Below are 18310 nucleotides of genomic sequence, written 5' to 3'. Positions count from 1 at the left end.
TCCATATTTTCAAGAACAAGATTTCAAATAAAATGTTCTCTCTACTATCTCACTGTGTAAACTCTGGCTATTTTGAATTCGAAGGTAAACTTTATAAACAGGTCAAAGGATTAGCTATGGGTAGCCCTCTCTCTTCTATATTAGCCAACATTTTTTTCGAGGATTTTGAACAAAAGGCAATCTCCTCTTTTAGTTTAAAACCAAGAATTTGGCTTAGATATGTGGACGATATATTCCTCATATGGGAGCATGGTATTGAGAATCTTCACAGGTTTTCTCAACCACTTAAAACAACCTCCATCAGGATATCAAATTGGCCACGGAGATTGAAGAAAATAGTTCCCTCTGTTTCCTAGATGTTAAACTCACCAAGACGCCTGAATCAATAAAAGTTTCTATATTTAAAAAGCCAACGCACACGTACAGATATTTGCATGCGTACTCACATCACCATCCAGCGCAAAAGTTGGGTATTATATCAACTCTTGTGAATCATGCAAGATCTGTACTGTCAGATGAAGAAGAACTACAATATCTTAAATGGACCTTTAAAAGCAAATCCTACTCTTTAAAAAAGTATCAACAAACAATTATCCCACCGTCAACGTAGCAACGTAGAGACACAGGATGACTCCAAAGGTTATATCTCCTTGCCATATATCAGCACACTATCCAAAAAACTGAGTAGAATCTTAAAGAAATTTAACATACAAACATGCTTCTCGACTCTTCCAAAAATAAGATCAAGTTTCAGCAACTACAAACAATCTCTCAATTCCCAGGTGTATACAAAGTCACATGTGAGTGCGGAAAAACCTTACAATGGCCAAACGGAGAAATCTATCCTCCTATGTCTCGAGGAACACCAGAGAGACATTGCTTACAAGAGAACCAGAGCTACTGCCCTATCAGGCCATGTCCTGTTTTCAATAAACACGAACAACGAAAGCCGCCAATATGAAGTAAATTGGACAACAACTTCAAACCTACACATTTTGCCACAATGAGGTAGAACGCCGCATTGTCGAGTCAAAAGAAATCGCCTTGGACCCTCTTCATATGAACAATAATCTCAGCTATAATTTGCCTGACTCTTTCAGCTCTACTATCAGATACTGGAGATCGCGTGGTTCTACACATGCACAAGTGTACAACAATAGAACTTTAACACGGACTATAGCTCAAGTTCATAATAACTGTAATTTACAGTGAAATATTATACCTTTATAATTGTATAGCTTTAGAGTGTCTGAATGTTTTTTTCAGTGTCCCGACGAAACATGTTGCATTTTCAAATAAATCTCAATTTGTTATAATTCTCGGATTTTTAGTCACTTTATATTAAAATGAATATATATATGTGTGTGCGAGCGCGCGCGCGCGTGTGTGTGTGTGTGTTGTTTCTTAACGATGCCAGTCTGACATAATTAAATTAATTATTTTTGGTTAGTATAACATAAGCTGAAAAATTCCAGATGTTCAAAAAATCATTCTTAGAGAATTTTACCATTCTACCAAATTTAATTGTGTTTCTTGACAAGACATAAAAATAAATTTTGCTTTGGATACAGCATTTTTTTTTTAAATGGGAAAGAAAGTAAGTTGTACTTGACAAGAAATTAAATTATTATTTTCATTCTTATTCTATTTTCAAGCATACAGAAACTTCATGCTATTTTGCTATTGTAGATCTTAACATAAAATTTATTTTATATTTTTAAGTAATTTCTCTAATTTATTAAAATATACTTTATATGATTTAAAAAACTGTACATTTTTTTATTTTTAGATGTCATAATAAACAGAAAGTGTGATTATTAAAAAGAAATATGAATGCAGTGTGAACAGAATTCATTTCATACTCCTATGGGAAATAATCATATTGTTGTTAATAATATTCATTCTCAAGATAATAATAGTTTCCAAGAGGTTGATGTTACCACAAAGTACAGTTTCTTAGGGACACAAGAAATTAATGGGAATGGAGAGCACAATCAATCAAATATCATTCAAGACAGTTTTGAGCGATTGGATAGTTACAAGAGAGAGTGTAATGAAGGTGAATCAGGTTCATCTAAGAATTTAATTGAGAGGTGTAGCCCAGAGAGAGCACATTTATTTACAGGAAATACTGATGTTTGCTCTACTTCCAGTTCTATAAATATAAAGTACTCTGGAAAAAACAGTTTGAATGTTCCTACACAGAACAAAAATTTTAAATCATGTTGCTTTTGTTGGTGTTGTTGTAGCTGCTCATGGTAAGTGAAAATGTTTTATATTATTCAGTAGTCAAATTACATAATACAAAGACGTCCGTTATTGAGTTTCCTTTCCTTTTTTTTTTTCACTTCCTTAACCTCTTGCCTACACATGGTTAGCTCTGCTATAAGTTTTAGTTTTATTACAATGACACTTACTCCCTCTAACAAGGAGCACAGTATAACTTTAGTATATGTCAGTTCATTTATTTATCAAGAAACAAAAATTTTGAAATTATAATTAAATAAAATAATTAATTTCTACCTGGCATGAATACAAAATTGCAATATTTTGTTGATATATACATTCAGAGTTTTTCACTTGGTTATTATTTTATTTTATTTTAATACTATTGTTTTTTTGTTAATATGTTTAGAATTCATAAATTTATAATAACTGCTTGAATTCAAAATATATTAATTTGTATTGACTCATTGCAGAGAGTGAAATTCAATAACCTAATTTATTATACGTATGTATAAGGATATTGTGATAAGTAAGTGATTCATTGTGAAACTCTTTTAATAAGGACATTACTCACATGTGAAATGTGAAAAATGATTTTCTTATATAACTGATGCTAGTTAAGCTTTCTACCAAATGACTTAGCTATCATTACATCAAACATGTTTGTTAATAAGGCAAAATGTGAGACTGTAGCTATTAGATGATATCAAATTGCTTAACATTTTCTTTGTTAAGTTATCATCATCATCATATTAAATATCATGGAGTTACAGATTGAATTGGGAAATATCTTTGCTTACTGTTGCACACATTCATACATGAATGCCTGCACCAAATGCTATAAACTAATCCACTGTTTCTGCACTTACCACATTCTCAGGCACTGCCAGTTATGCCCCATACAAAGCACTTGTACCTCACATCCCTCTTACATAACTTCTAGGGATGATCTGTATTATCCATCTCTCTCTCTCTCTCTCTCTACGCTTTGAAGAATCTCTTCTGTACTAATCTAGTACAAACTCTTCACCAATTTATGTTTCATTCACATCATATATGTCATACAACCTAATTAAATACATAAATTGAACATTTTTTTAGTAAGTTATATTATTTTAGCCTGGGCTAGAGCTAATAAAACATGAGGAATAATTATCATCAGTTAGATATCCAGTATGGTCCTTATTATTATATGGAAGCACTAAGAAGTACTGTTTCTCAAAGTTTAGATATGGATACAGATATTATTATTATTTATTAGTAATAACATCAGAACTCCATAGAGTCAGAAGATTCACTGCAGAAGATTCTCACTGTCACACATAAGGTCATTAAACCATGGCTTAAATTCTTAGCCAATGTATTCTACTTGCCATTACATGGAGAGTGTAAAGAACCTCCTCTCTATCTTGTTCACAACCTGTTTATTTCCCTGTTTATACATCTTCCATCCCTGGAAGATGTATAAACAGGGAAATAAACATGGCTCCTTGATCCATCTATCGCTGTTGCCCACCATTCTTTGAAAAATCTCCTTCACATTAATCTGATAACAATTCCCCTCTAGCTTGAACCATGTTGTTTTGACTTGGAAGATGAATAGACATGCAGGAGTATCAAAGAGAAGGGAACGTATGTGGAATTATAAGGTGGGTGATTATAATAGTCTTAGATGTCAACTTGGGGCAGTTCCATGAAGGGTAGAATTGGAAGGCTGAGATATCATTAGTGCTTGGAAGATTGTGAAGGAATATTTGTTAACAGCAATAGTAAGCTATATTCCGTGAGTTAAAAGAGAGGACACAATTTGGTGTAAAGTGGATGAAAAACAATACCAAACAGGAACAACTGCAGGTGAAAAAGAGGTATGGAAGAGATATAAGAAGAGGGGTGGAGAGCAGATGTATGAAGAATATAAGACTCAGGCTAGGACAGTGAATAGTATGGTAAGGAAGACAAAATTGGAATATGAGAAGAGATTGATCCCAAGATCCAAAGAAAATCCTAGGGAATTTTTTAGCTATTTGGCCAGTAGGAGGAGAAATGATTGTGGAAGAATGACATTGTGGGATAAAAATGGGAATAGAGTGACTGATGCAGAGGACATAGTGGAGTTGCTCAATGAACACTTTATTGAGTATTTCATCCTGGAGAAGTTGGTTTTAATACTAAAGGGATAGGGCAGGTTCGACATTTAGAGGTGCAAGAGGAGGGTGTGTTCCAACTACTGAGTATTCTGGATGTCAGTAAAGCTGTGGGATTGGATGATATTTCACCATGGGGTTTTGAGAGAATGTGCTAAAGAACTGACAGCTCTGTTGACCTAGCTTTTCAATGAAATCTGGCTACGGGAAAGGTACCCAAGGAATGGAAGGAAGGTGGGCAGTAGCAGATTGGAATTGTCTAATTATAGGCCAGTTGGTGTTTCATCAGTAGTTGTTAAGGTCTTGGAGAAATTAGTGAGGAACTGTATAGAGCATTGAGCAAATGAGGGTAATGTTATCTGTGAGAGTCAACATGGATTTGTTAAGTAATATGATTGCCTTTTATAATAAAGTGACAAGAGCAGTTGATGAGGGAAAGGCATATACTGCCATTCTTTTGGATTTTGCAAAGGCATTTGACAGGGGTGCCACATGATAAGCTGATATTTAAGTTGCAGGTTTAGATGTCGGGTTAGTCAACTGGATTCAGGATTAGCTGCCTGATAAGTATCAGAAAATTGTGTATGGTGAGGCAATATCAAGGAAGCAGAAAATTACAAGTGGGGTCCCACAGGGCTCAGTACTGGGATCTGTATTGTTTAACCTTTATATCAATGACATCATCAGTGGATTGCAGGGGTATATTCAGTTGTTTGCAGATGATGTGAAGTTGGGAAGGGGTATTAGTAATAGTTCAGATGTGGCAGCTCTGCAAGAAGATTTGAATAAACTAGATAGATGGGCAAATGAATGGGGATCTCAGTTTAATGCAGAAAAATGTAAAGTCTTGAAGTTTGGGATACATCGATGAGAGGCAGCATACTCTGTTGGAGGAGCTGTACTGGAGGAGATGATTGATAGAAACCTGAAATTCAGGGAACATATTGCAAAGATGGTGAAGGTAACCCAGAGGATTGCTGCAATACTGAGAAGGACACTGACTAGCAGATATAAAAGTGTTATTGTTCCATTGTATAAGACCCTGATCAGACCACATTTAGACTATTTTTCTCAAATTTGGTCCCCAGGATTTGAAGGGGATATATTAACTGTGGAAAGGGTACAACAGGCGGATAACACACATGGTTTCAGGACTGTACAATGTTAGTTATGAGGATCAGCTGAGGGAATGTGGACTGCAGAGTTTGTTAGATAGATGATATAATTGAAAATTTTAAACTGCTGAGAGGTAGTTACAGGGTTGACACTGGGACTTGGTGGAACAGAGCAAAGGAGTGATGACAAGTGAAAGAACTCCCCAGTTCTTTCATCCCTGGAAGTTGTGAAAGGAAGCTGTAAGCAAGAGGGTGAGGAGTGATTTCTTTGCATGGAGGGTGGTTGAACTGTGGAATGCATTGCCTAATAGAGTGGTGAGAGCAAGAATGGACAATGAGTTCAAGGAGTGGTATGATAGACTTTGTGTTTCCTAGGAAGGACCTCCCACGATGAGTTTTGACTCCATGGAGGCCTGAATAATAATAATAATAATAATTTATGTGTCAGTCATATTTCTTTAGGAGCCATTCCACTAGAAATGTGAAGACAACACAATGGATTATGGCAATAATGAGAAGGATATTGACATTACAATTAAAGAGGATATGGTTTCACTTAAAGGCTTTGATCAGGTTACATATGAATTCATTTGTGCAGGAAAAAATAGTCACCTGTTTTTTAAGGAGATGAATAAATTCTGGAAAGGAAATCCAAGAAATAGTAACTAAGGAGTGTTAGGTCTCTGGAAATGTTGCATATGAAACAGTTTAATATAATGCTATTTGGAGAATCTGGTAGATAGGAGGAGAAGGAGGGATAAAAATATTAAAACATGTCTTTAAACAAGAGGGAGGATCCAGAAAGTTCTGATAAACACCTAGAACAGAAATTAATTAATTTTATGTCTTCTTGTATATCCTAAAAGAAAAGGAACAAATTATTACAATTTGATGAAACATGGAGGGGGGTTAAAGGGTTTTAAGGTATGTTCTTTCTTGTAGTTATATCAGTTGCTTTAATATCATTTTTTTTTCTAGGTGTTTATCAGAACTTTCCAGACCCCCCCCCTCATATGTCTTAATAATATTAAGACACACAAAGACAATTTATGTCTTAATAATATGAAGATAATATAAATTGGCAAAGGGTTTGTACCAGATTAATGCAAAGATATTTTTCATAGAATAGAGAAAGGCAGGAATAGAAGAGGAAGGTATCCATGGACTTTGTATATGGAGATTGTGACAAGCAGATTTTTTTCTTGTAGAGTGGTTGGTGAGTGTAATGCATTGCCTGAGAGTGTGGTAAGTATGGAAACTGAAAATGAATTGCATAGTTTTGTGAACACTGCATGTGCAGTAATAACAATGATATTTAATTAGTTGCAAAATTTGAAATTGACAACCTACTAGTTTTGCTCACCCATAATGGTTGGCAGTAGTGGTGTTGGTGTAGATCAGCACTTCCCAAAGTGTGGGCTGCGGCCCCCTTGGGGCTGTAAGTTTTGTTGAGGGGGCCGTGAAATAATGAAAACAAATTTAAAATGTTTTAAGACTAAGTAGATTTTTTTTAATCTTAAAAGAAACATATTTAATTTTTATTATTTCTTTTTTGATCTTTTTCATATTAATGGAAAAAATCACACATTGGTGTCGGTTAACAAATTTTGCTTCTTGCTTATTTCGACAATTAATGAATATTAGTAAATATATGCTTATTCATATAAGTTTCATTTCAAAGGTATTGATAAGAAACACAAAAAAAGATTACAAACCAAAATCTTGAATATAAATTGTATTGAATATAAATACCATAAATATTACAATAATATATATCTATATTATGATGATATATGTCTATATTTCGATGGGGGGCCATGAAATATTTTAATTTTTCCAAAGGGAGCCTTGGCATTCATAAGTTTGGGAAGCACTGGTGTAGATGATAAGCGAATCTCCATCTCCACCAACCACAAAGTAGTTGTGGTTGGTGGAGATGGAGAGTTGTAGAATAGGCGCCCTCCCTCGATGAGTTTTTGGATTCTCTGGACGTGTTACGTAATAACAATAATAATAATAAAAAACTAATACTAAGGCAATTGATGTGAAGTCATTAGCCTCTATATACAAGTAGCCCTGTCATGAAGATGCTTTGTTTGGATGGATTAAATCAAGAATATAATTTCATGGCATCTTTAATTTATACAAGGTGATCAAATTTAAATTATCACTGTTTAAGGCTTTGTGGAGTGCCATCCAGTGATCCAAATGCTGTGAAACTTTGTAGAAATATACTGTGTCATGCTGGAGGTGCATCTAAAAAGTTCGGTGAATGGTATCAGAAAACAAATAAAACAGAAGATACAAACAAATTACCTTTATTGGCCTTTAAAACAATCCCCATCCTTCACAGCACACTTTTGGCAATGTTCATAAAGCTTCTGGAAACTGTTAGTAAAGGCTTCTTTAGGAATCGATCGCAGAACCGCTGTCATATGTTCTTGGATTGCCACCACGTCTGCAAAATGTAGGCGATCAACATTGTCTTGACCTTGGACTTTTGCAGATGACTCTTTTTGGGTCGCAGGGAAGATGATGAACGGCATTCCATCGATTGCCGCTTAGATTCCGGATCGAGCTGGTAGCACCAGGTCTCATCTCCTGTGACAATGGTTCGCAGAAAGGATGGATCCTGGTCACACATGGTATTGAAATCTCCAGAGGTTTCCATCCGTTTTGCTTTCTGTTCTTTTGTCAGCTTGTGCGGCACAAACTGGGAATAGATCTTATGCTTACCCAAATCTTCACGGACAGTAGTGCGCACCGTGTCCTTGCTAATGCCCAATTCCTCTGCCAGCAATCATAGAGTCAGTCGCCGATCTCGTGCCAGCATTTTTCGCACTCGCTAGATCATGTCTGGGGTTCTGCTTGTCGACGGCTGACCCAAACGTGGCTCATCCTCAGTCGCTTCCTTCCTGTCGCGAAAGCGTTTGAACTAATCGTAAACACATTTTCTGCTCATGGCTTCCGTCCCATACACTTGCACCAATATTTCATGCGTCTCCATCGCTGTTTTCCCCAATTTGTAGCAGAACTTGATGTTTACTCATTGCTCCATTGCACTGTGACTCTACCTCTCACACTGACTACATTTGACTGCCCACAGCAGGTTTACCCTGATGATCACGTGTACTCCACGCTAGGTGGTGCTTCTTGACATGTCTCTGGATAGTCATGTGCATGCGTGTGCACCTGGCCCATGTTGCCGTTGAGATATCGGACCATTCACCAAACTTTTCAGGCCACCCTCATATATATATATATATATATATATATATAAAGTGTATATATGTATATACTTCAAATTCGAAAAAAAGATCTACAAACAAAACTCAGGATTGACTATGGGCAGTCTGCTCTCTCTCTGATTCTTGCCAATATATTTCTTAAGGATTTTGAAAAAAAAGCAATTAATTCCTCTACTCTTGAACCAAAAATTTGGTATCATTATATAGACTATATATTCCTCATCTGGGAACACGGTATCAACACCCTCAATTTGTTTCTAGACCTCCTCAACAAGTTTCATGAAAATATCAATTTTACCTTCGAACTGGAATCCAACGACACGACTGTCTCTCCTTTCTGGACTTAAAACTTACGAGATGCACTGAAAATATCAAAATCTCAATTTTTAGAAAGCCGACTCACACAGACAGATACCTTCATGCTTCTTTCCATCACTGCCCTCCGCAAAAATTTGGTATTATTTCAACCCTGGCATTGAGGCAGATCTTTACTTATAGATGAAACAGAAATTGAAAATGAACTCCGTTTACTTAAAAGGACTTTTGTATTGATAAATTTTTCTCTTTCCATCGCTCTACTGCTACTGAAGATTCTTCTCCCCCAAGAGCTTTTATTTCATTGCCATACATCAGCTTTCTCTCTTCCCAAAACTAGCAAAAATTCTTAAGAAATTTAACATTAGAACTTGCTTCACTACATTTCCAAAACTTCGTCTATACTAAATAAACCTAAAGTGAAACATCTCCCTACTCAGTATCCAGGATTCTACAAGATTTTATGTGAATGTGGAAAACCATATTACGGCCAGAGAGCTAAATCCATCCTTTTGCATATGGAAGAACACCAGAGAGACATTTCCTACAATAGGACCAGAGTCAGTGCTCTCTCTAGCCACGTTCTCTTCTCTGTTAACTCGGACGAAGGCTGCCAACACTTCGTAGACTGTCCAAAAACTTCTAATATCCTTGTGTATTATGATGAACTCGAAAGAAAGATCATCGAATCTAGAGAAATTTCACTAGATTCATCCCATATTAACAACAGTCTTAGCTTCAATCTCTCTGACACACACATTGCCTCTGTTCAGTATTGGTGCACTCGTGGCAGCTCACGCACGTAGTCAACTTTAATTTAGAACTCAAGCTCGCATTCCTGTTTTTAAAATGTACTATTGTCTTTTATACTAGATCTGTTGATGTAATTTTATCATGTTTGTCATTTTTTGTATAATTCTTTGCCTGTGATACCTGAAGAAGTTGAATCATTCAATGAAACTAGTTGTATCTTTTTTCTTTTTTTTTAAATAACGAAACCTGTGGTGCAATCATGATTAAAAGAAACACACGTATTAACCACAGTGAAAATTATTTAATTGTAAATATTTCATCCTAAGTATCTTAGGACATCATCAGTACAGTAGTTTTAAACAATAATAGGAATAACATACAGTTAGGGCACATGATTACAATAGAATCTCATTAAACGTGCATAACGTGCTACAGTAGTACAAAAAAAAAAATTATTATTTAACACAATTTTGTATGACAGTTTCCCATACTTTAGGAATAGTAAGAATGTCATTGTGGTTTAAGTTTGGTCTGTGTAGTAGGGCTTCAGAACTTTCTTTGTATAAACGTTCATGTTTATATAAAGATATATGTAAAAGTTTAGACTTTTCCCAGTGGATCCTTTAGTTTGGATCCATTCAACACGGAATTGAAAATCCAAACCATAGGATCCATTGGGAAAAGTCTAAACTTTTACATAGATCTTTACATAAACATGAACGTTTATACAAAGAAAGTTCTGAAGCCCTACTACACAGACCAAACTTAAACCGCAACGACGTTCTTACTATTCCTCAAGTATGGGAAATTGTCATACAAAATTGTGTTAAATAATTAATTTTTTTTTTTTTGTACTACTGTAGCACGTTATGCACGTTTAATGAGATTCTATTGTAATCATGTGCCCTAACTGTATGTTATTCCTATTATTGTTTAAAACTACTGTACTGATGATGTCCTAAGATAATTATGATGAAATATATACAATTAAATAATTTTCACTGTGGTTAATACGTGTGTTTCTTTTAATTAGTTGTATCTTAATATTAAACCTTGTTGTTTTTTTCATTCTCGGTATATAGTCATTCAAACTAATTTTTTATAAGATTTTCTACCGAGTAAAGATGAACAATAATATATATATGTTTATCATTATAAATACCAAATGCATGGAATTTGCATATCATGTAACTCAGAAGGTGCCAGAAGAGGGTTAAAAAGATGGACACTGGATATTTCCCTTCATTGTGGTTGTTAATATCATCCATAGTGACAGCACTAACTTCATCCCAATGCGCTTTGCTTGTGAAGTTGTACTACCTAAATAATTGCTATGCTGTTGCTGCACTCCATGAATTTCATCACCTGAACAAATGTGAACGAGATCCATTATATCCATGTGCTCTGCAATGAATGATTAGTCATTTTGAAGAAATTGGAGCATTGGGAATTATAAGCACTGGTTGCAAACCAATCAGACAACAAGTGAATGAAATTGTTCCTGTCGTTGTGGAGCAGGCCATGAATAGCAGCATTGGTTCTTGCAGTGCACACTGTATCAAGACACATGGATGTGCCTTGCACAACTGTCTGGAAAATTCTATGCAAGGTTCTGCATTTCTACCCATTCAGGATAACCCTGACATAGGAGTTGCACCCACAGGACTTGAAAAGTTGACTGACATTTGCTTTAACATTCCTTGCTTGAGTGGAGTTGGATGCTGTGTGGCCGTGGATGATTTTGTGATGAGATAAGGCTCGCTTTCACTTGAATGGAGCTCTGCATACCTGCAATTGCCAGGTATGGGCTACTCAAAACACTCATGCAATCCAACAAATTCCTTTGCATTCACCCAAAGTTACTGTCTGGTGCAGCTTTACAGTTTTGTTTATCATTGGACAATTTTTATTTGAGGGCATGTGACAGTTGGGTCCTGTGACCTGCTCAGTTACTTCCAAGAGGTATTGCAATATGATAAATAATTTTGTTATGTCACAGCTACAACAACACCTGTGCATGGATTCAGTCATTTTCATGCAGGATTGTCCCCATTCACATATTGGTCGATCTGTACAGGCAGTTCTCAGCTGTGTGTTTCCCAGTACATGGCGACCTTGTTTACCTGATCTGACCCCCTGTGACTTCTGGCTCTTGGGATTTCTCAGAGACAAGTTTATTGGGATCATCCTGATAACTTACAAGCACTGAAAATCCTGATAAAGCATTGAAAGACAGCATAACGCAGCATGTGCACAACTTCAGTTCCAACCAGCTGTATTCTACCATTGAAGACGCTCTGCAAAGGATGCAGTCTGTGGCATACTAGAAAGGGCAGCACGTTAAACAGTACAGCAAATGGATACATAATGGAAGTGAATAAAATGTATTATTTATACTTGTGTCACTTTTCTCCTTCTTACAGAAAAATTACTACATCTACATTTCGTACATCATACTGTACCCCTAGTGTTGAATTTTGAATTACATTTTTTTTTTTTTTTGCTCAGATATCACTTCTGCATGATACAGTGTATTCCTGCAAACTTTTGTAGCACTTGGATCACTGACTGGCACTCCACAAAGCCTTCAAGTCATACTTTAATTTTGATCAACCTGTAGTATAACCAAGTGAAAAAACTTTCATCATCTATCTCTGATCCAGATTAATTTAATAATAAGGTGATACACTATTTCACTACTTGTATATGGCAAATATATGACGTCTGCATTACTTCAGCCTTGGTATCCCTTCTGGGTCTGGCTCCCAGTGACAGTGGTTTATAATGTTCATCTTTGAGTTTGCTTGCTACAGTGGGAGTAGAGAGGCTCTGCTTGGTGGCAGGATTTTGCTGTCACTGAGTGGAGTTACCACTCAGTTTCCTCTCATATATTGATTTAGGACTGATGAGTTTAGTAGCAATCCTTAAGGGTCACTCTGTGAGATTCAGAGTGATCTTGTAGATCACTCAATTAAATTGGTGCAAAAATCAAGTGACACCACTAGTAGCCACCATGGAAACCAATATGCAGGCACTGCATAGGAAATGTGCAAGAAAATTGCAGTCAAATATATGTCTTACAGAACCTTGCATATCCACTTCACCAACATCCGTGGCCTAAACTTCAAACTTAATAGTGTCCACTACCACCTTCAGTCTACCAAACCCCACCTACTCTTTCTGGCAGAAACTCAAATCTCACCACTCCCCAGAACTATTTATCTCAACCTTCCAAACTGCACACTCTTTAATTCCTTTCGACCCAAGGGTGGCATCTTCGCATACATCCGCTCTGACATACCTTGCCAGAGAGTACCCAACCTAGAATCAGTCAAATTCATTTGCTGTCTCTATTCCCCCTCACCAATAACCCTTCCAAATACATAATGAAAGTAGTATTCAACAATGCTTACACAGCCACTCCCATACAAGAATAGTTTGGCATTAAAACAGTGCCAACTGGAACAGCCTCCGCAACTTCTCTGCCACATTCCCATGGTTGGACTACTACTTCCAACCTTCCAACCCAAACATATGCACCGAGCTTATCACCAAAGTAATTCTTACTGGCATGGGAACATACATTCCCCACACTACTCTGAACTTCCATTTCCTAACCAAACCGTGGTTCTCCAAAAGATGTGCCAAGGCTGTACAAATGAAAAACCAAACATACCATAACTGTACCAAATCAAGAACTTCATCCTCCTCTAGAGCTTATACTGAAGCCCGAAATAAATGCAAAAAAAACAATCAATGCTTCCAAAACAGAGTTTGAAAGAGCAAAAAGCAGGAAACTAGCAGCCTGTCCAAATGGCAGCCGAGCCTTTTGGTCTCTCACCAAAGCAATTGGCCATAACTTCTGCCCAACACTATTCTCACTTCTATCATACCCAGATGGCTCTATTGCATCATCACCCACAGAAAAAGCCAATCTTTTGGCTTCACACTTTGCTTCCAATGGATGTAGAACTGACGATAGTAAATGCTCCCAACCATTCCACATGCCCACCATACAATGACCCCTATATCATCCTTTTGCCAGAAAGAGATCAGCAGAATACTGCCCAAATTAGACACAAAGAAGTCTCCTTTCCCTGATGGCATTCCTCCACTTGTCCTGAAAGTTTATGCACCAGAAATGATTCCTATCCTATGTTGAGTGTATATACTCTCTTACTGCATTGGTATCTATCCCACAACCTGGAAACTGGCTTATATTCAACCCATTCCCAAGAAGGGTGAGAAGTCACTGCCATCCAACTACTGCCCTATCTCGCTTACCTCAGTCCTGTGTAAAGTAATGGAAAAAATCATCAATTCCAAACTCTTACTCTAACTTGAAGGCACCCTCCTAATAAACGACTGCCAGCAGATATGTCACCCATCTCTAGACAAATGCCATGAAAAAGTTTGGCGAATCCCAAGTGGCTGCACTTGATATCTCCATAGCTTTTGACCGGGTTTGGCACAAAGGCTTACTAAGCAAACCACCATCATTTGGTCTGTCTCAGGACTTCTGCAGTTGGATTGCCAGCTTTCTATCTGGACATACACTGTGTAGGATGGTGGATGGTTCCTTATCCTCTCACCATTCAATTAATGACAGGGTTTCACAAGTGTCTGTCCTCTCACCAACCCTCTTCCTGCTATATATCAATGACATACTTCAGTTGACCTCCAACCCAATACACAGTTTTGCAGATGACAGCACATTGCACTCCTCCCTTTCATTTGATAAACCTTACTATACACAACTCATCTCAACGTACAGAACATCAACCACTATTGCCCTCAATTCTGATCACTGAGCCATCTTCCAACAGGATTCAGATAACCTAATCAATTTCAATGCTAATAAAACCCAATTCTGTCTTATTTCTCATAAAAAAATAACCATTTTTTCCCCAGTATTCTTTTTGACGATACCCAAATTTCCAGACAATTTGAGATTTCTCTTCTTGCAATTACCCTAACATCAAACTTCTCCTGGCATAAACACATCAGAACCCTTGCATCCTCAGCTTCAAAAAAACTAGGATTTCTCTTTCATTCAAGACATTACTTCACCCTTGAACAGCTGTTAACATTATACAAATCACAAATCTGCCCAGCTTGAATACTGCTCTTACATATGGGGGACCCTAAAAGCTCCCTCAAAATGCTCGACTCAATACACAGGAGAGCAATTAGACTTATTAATGACCCATCTGTTACCAACTCGCTACCCCCACTTTCACACAAACATTTGGTTTCTGCAACATGTATATTCTACAAATATTTCCATGGGAAATGCTCATCTGAAATAACATCAATAACTTCCCCACTTAGTACTAAGCTCATTGGAACACCTGCAACTGCTGCTCAACATCCCTTCACAGTGCACCTTGAAACAAACAGAACAAGTTTCTTTTCCTCTTCCTTCATCCCTGCAGCTGCTGCATTGTGGAACAGTCTTTCTCCCTTGTTGTGTTTCCCAAGGAATATGATATACAGTGTTTCAAATCAAATTTAAACAAGTTCCTCCTTTCCCAACCCACTATCCATATATGGTACTAACGTATGTACTATAGGTTGATCAACCAACCTCTCATATATGGGTTTGACATTTAAAAAAAAAAAAAAAGTGTTTGGAGGGGGGTATCCTCACGCTTTACCATACCTCAATAAAGGTCGAAACCAGTCTGGATAGTGGACCTTCCAATAATGAATAGCATTATACAACTCTAAAGGATGTGTGTTTTGCATTATGGGATAATAAGACAATTTATGTGAAGTCATTAGTCTCTATATACAAGTGGTCCTGTTGTGAAGATACTTCATGTGCAAACTTTGTTTGCTTACACTTGGATAAAAGATTATTATTATAATTATTACTGCACCCTCCATTGAGTCGGCAGACTCATCGTGGGAGGTTCATTCAACTGACAACATATTTATCGTACTGAATCTTAAAATCCTTAACACTCCTTGCATTAACAACACATTCTGGTAATGTGTTCCATTCACTGACAATTCTCCATATAAAAAATCTACTCCTCACACCCCTCTTCACCACACTCTTACATAACTTCCAGGGATAACCTCTAGGTTTTCCCCTCTTACCTTCTACTCTTTTTATAATCTCCTTTGGATTAATCCACTAAAATCCTCTCACTAACTTTAATGTCTCTATCATTTTACCTCTTTTCCTCCTATCCACCAAACTGCAATCCGCATTTTTTTTTTTCATCCTCTCTCCATAGCAAGCAGTTCAAAGTCCTGAAATTGTCTTAGTCACTCACCTCAGAACCTTCTCCAATGTGTCCACATCACACTGAAAACTAGGTGACCAGATTTGAGCACAGTAGTCCAAGTGTGGTCTGACCAGTGCGTCATACAATGGCACAACCACTTCTTTATCCCTACATGTTAAGTACTTCTTATCATAGCAGCACTGTGATGTGCAGCCTTTGCAACACTAGCAATATGCCTTCTAAACTTTGATCTACTGTCAACCATCATTCCCAAAATGTCTAATCTCATCCACTTCCTGCAGTACGACACTATCGATATAGCACACAACCTTATATTTCAGCACTCCAAAATGCAACACTTTGCGCTTATTGATATTAAAACTACAACTCCACTTCTTTGTCCAAGTCAATTCAGATTTTCCTGAATGAAATGAACATCATCAGTGCTACTTATAATTCTTCCCAACTTTGCATCATCATTAAAGCAAGAATATAATTTCTTGGCATCTTTAATTTATAGCATTACATGAGAATGTTGTGAGTGTGGAAACTGAAAATGAATTGTATAGTTTGATGAATATTGCACGTGCAGTAATAACAAGGATATTTAATTAGCTATAAAATTTGAAATTGACAGCCTACTAGTTTTGCTCGCCCATAAAAAACTGGTAGCTTCATCAGGGTTTCATTAACATAAAAATATAAAAGATAATAAAGTTGTCTAAACACTGAAAAATCATTACAATAAAATAAATAAATTCATGCCAACAAATGAATGCAAGTCATGTTGTATGCATTAGCTGTCTGCAGTTAACAACCGAAGGCAATTATTAGCAAAGTTGAAATCTACGATGTTAAAAGATTTATGAGTGATTTCCATATGTTCCATAAGTCCTTGGTTTTTATTCAGTCATCCATGTGAATTTATGACCATTTGACCAATAGTCTGAATGTTATTGAAGTACCATCATTACATATACATCATTGTGCAGTAACGATTTTATTTATTTACTTATGTAGTCATGGCAGCTTAGTCTGCTGCTATCACTATCCACCAATGTTAATATGCCATAATTATTCTTCCTCTTGCTTGCCATGTAGCAGAAAAATTCCCTTAAGTTAACCTTGGCCGGACCAGCCAATCTCCTCTCATACTGCACTTTTTTTTTTCTTTACCATGCTCGTCACCTTTCTAGGCTGCACTTTATACTCTTCATGGATCTGATCACCACCAACTGTCTTGTACTTCTTTCATAACATTTTCTTTTCCAGCACAGCTTTCTTGATTTCACTGTTCATCCATTTCACTCCTACTCTATTTACTTGCTTAACTCTCGTTATGCAGTCATACATTGCTTTTGTCAGATACTGCCTTTTGAGTTTCTATGTCAACATCTTTTCTGCTCAGCTCATCTATTAAACATACTATGCTAACTGACTACAGAGCTTCCTATAATCACCTGCTTTATACTTCCACATGTATCCATTTTTGGCAGTGATCTTTTCGTTTCATCGCTTCCCAAACAAGTACCTCGTGATCACTCTCACCAACAGGCAGTAGTGTCAACACTTCATAAACAACTACATCTTGTGAAGTTATCACCAAATCCAAAACGTTAAAGCCTCTAGTTGTTATGACACCTCCAGAGAGTCCAAAGACTCATCGAGGGAGGGCACCTACTCTACAGCTCTCTGTCTCCACCAATCAATCTACCAACTACAACGAACCACAACTACATCAATGCCATCTACTGCACACCACCACCACACTAGTATTTTCAAAGACAGTCACAAACCACAAACTCGCGCTCCTTGTTTGCATATACTCCTCCTCCTTCCAGTCTATATTTCTGTAATTAAAATCTCCCATCAGGATTGCATTCTTTTTACATGCCCAACTAATTTGCCAAAACATTTCACAATCAGTATTCTTTGCATTCTCTGGCCTATAACAGCATCCTGTCAGATATACTAACCTGTTTATTTCAACTTTGCACCACACAGATTCAAAATCTGTACATGCACTATCAACTTCCACACTTTGTGGACACAATTCCTCTGCAATCATTAACAGCACTCCTCCTCCTCTTTTCACATCTCTATACTTCTGGAAAATTATATATCTTTCTAATTCTATTCCCAACATCACATCCTCCTCAGACAACCAAGTTTCACTCATTCCAATTATTACTTTTGGGCATACTGTCTCAATTAATGTGACAAACTCAGCTCTCTTGTTGAATACTCGCTACATTTGTGTGTAATTTAATTCT

At 36.8% G+C, this 18310-nt stretch overlaps 1 protein-coding gene across 2 annotated transcripts in view; it reads left to right on the top strand.

Annotated features, from left to right (window-relative positions):
- LOC150100979 (regulator of G protein signaling 20-like) overlaps positions 1 to 18310 on the top strand; it is a 56930-nt gene that overhangs the window by 10371 nt on the left and 28249 nt on the right. Inside the window, exon 2 of one of the 2 annotated variants that reach the window (XM_090401980.1) lies at positions 1790 to 2258. In XM_090401980.1, the coding sequence (XP_090258106.1) occupies positions 1834 to 2258 (425 nt within the window). In that variant the 5' untranslated portion in view covers positions 1790 to 1833. Of the gene's footprint in view, positions 1 to 1789; positions 2259 to 6645; positions 6731 to 18310 lie in introns of those variants that run through there. The other variant, XM_090401981.1, reaches the window with a different exon arrangement.

This window comes from Typopeltis vanoorti, chromosome 12, assembly GCF_054136105.1.
Source record: "Typopeltis vanoorti isolate ZY-2024b chromosome 12, IOZ_Tvanoo_1.0, whole genome shotgun sequence".
Lineage (NCBI taxonomy): Eukaryota > Metazoa > Arthropoda > Arachnida > Uropygi > Thelyphonidae > Typopeltis > Typopeltis vanoorti.
The sequence above is the reverse complement of the archived record's forward strand: the minus strand, read 5'-3'. Positions and strand labels throughout refer to the sequence as shown.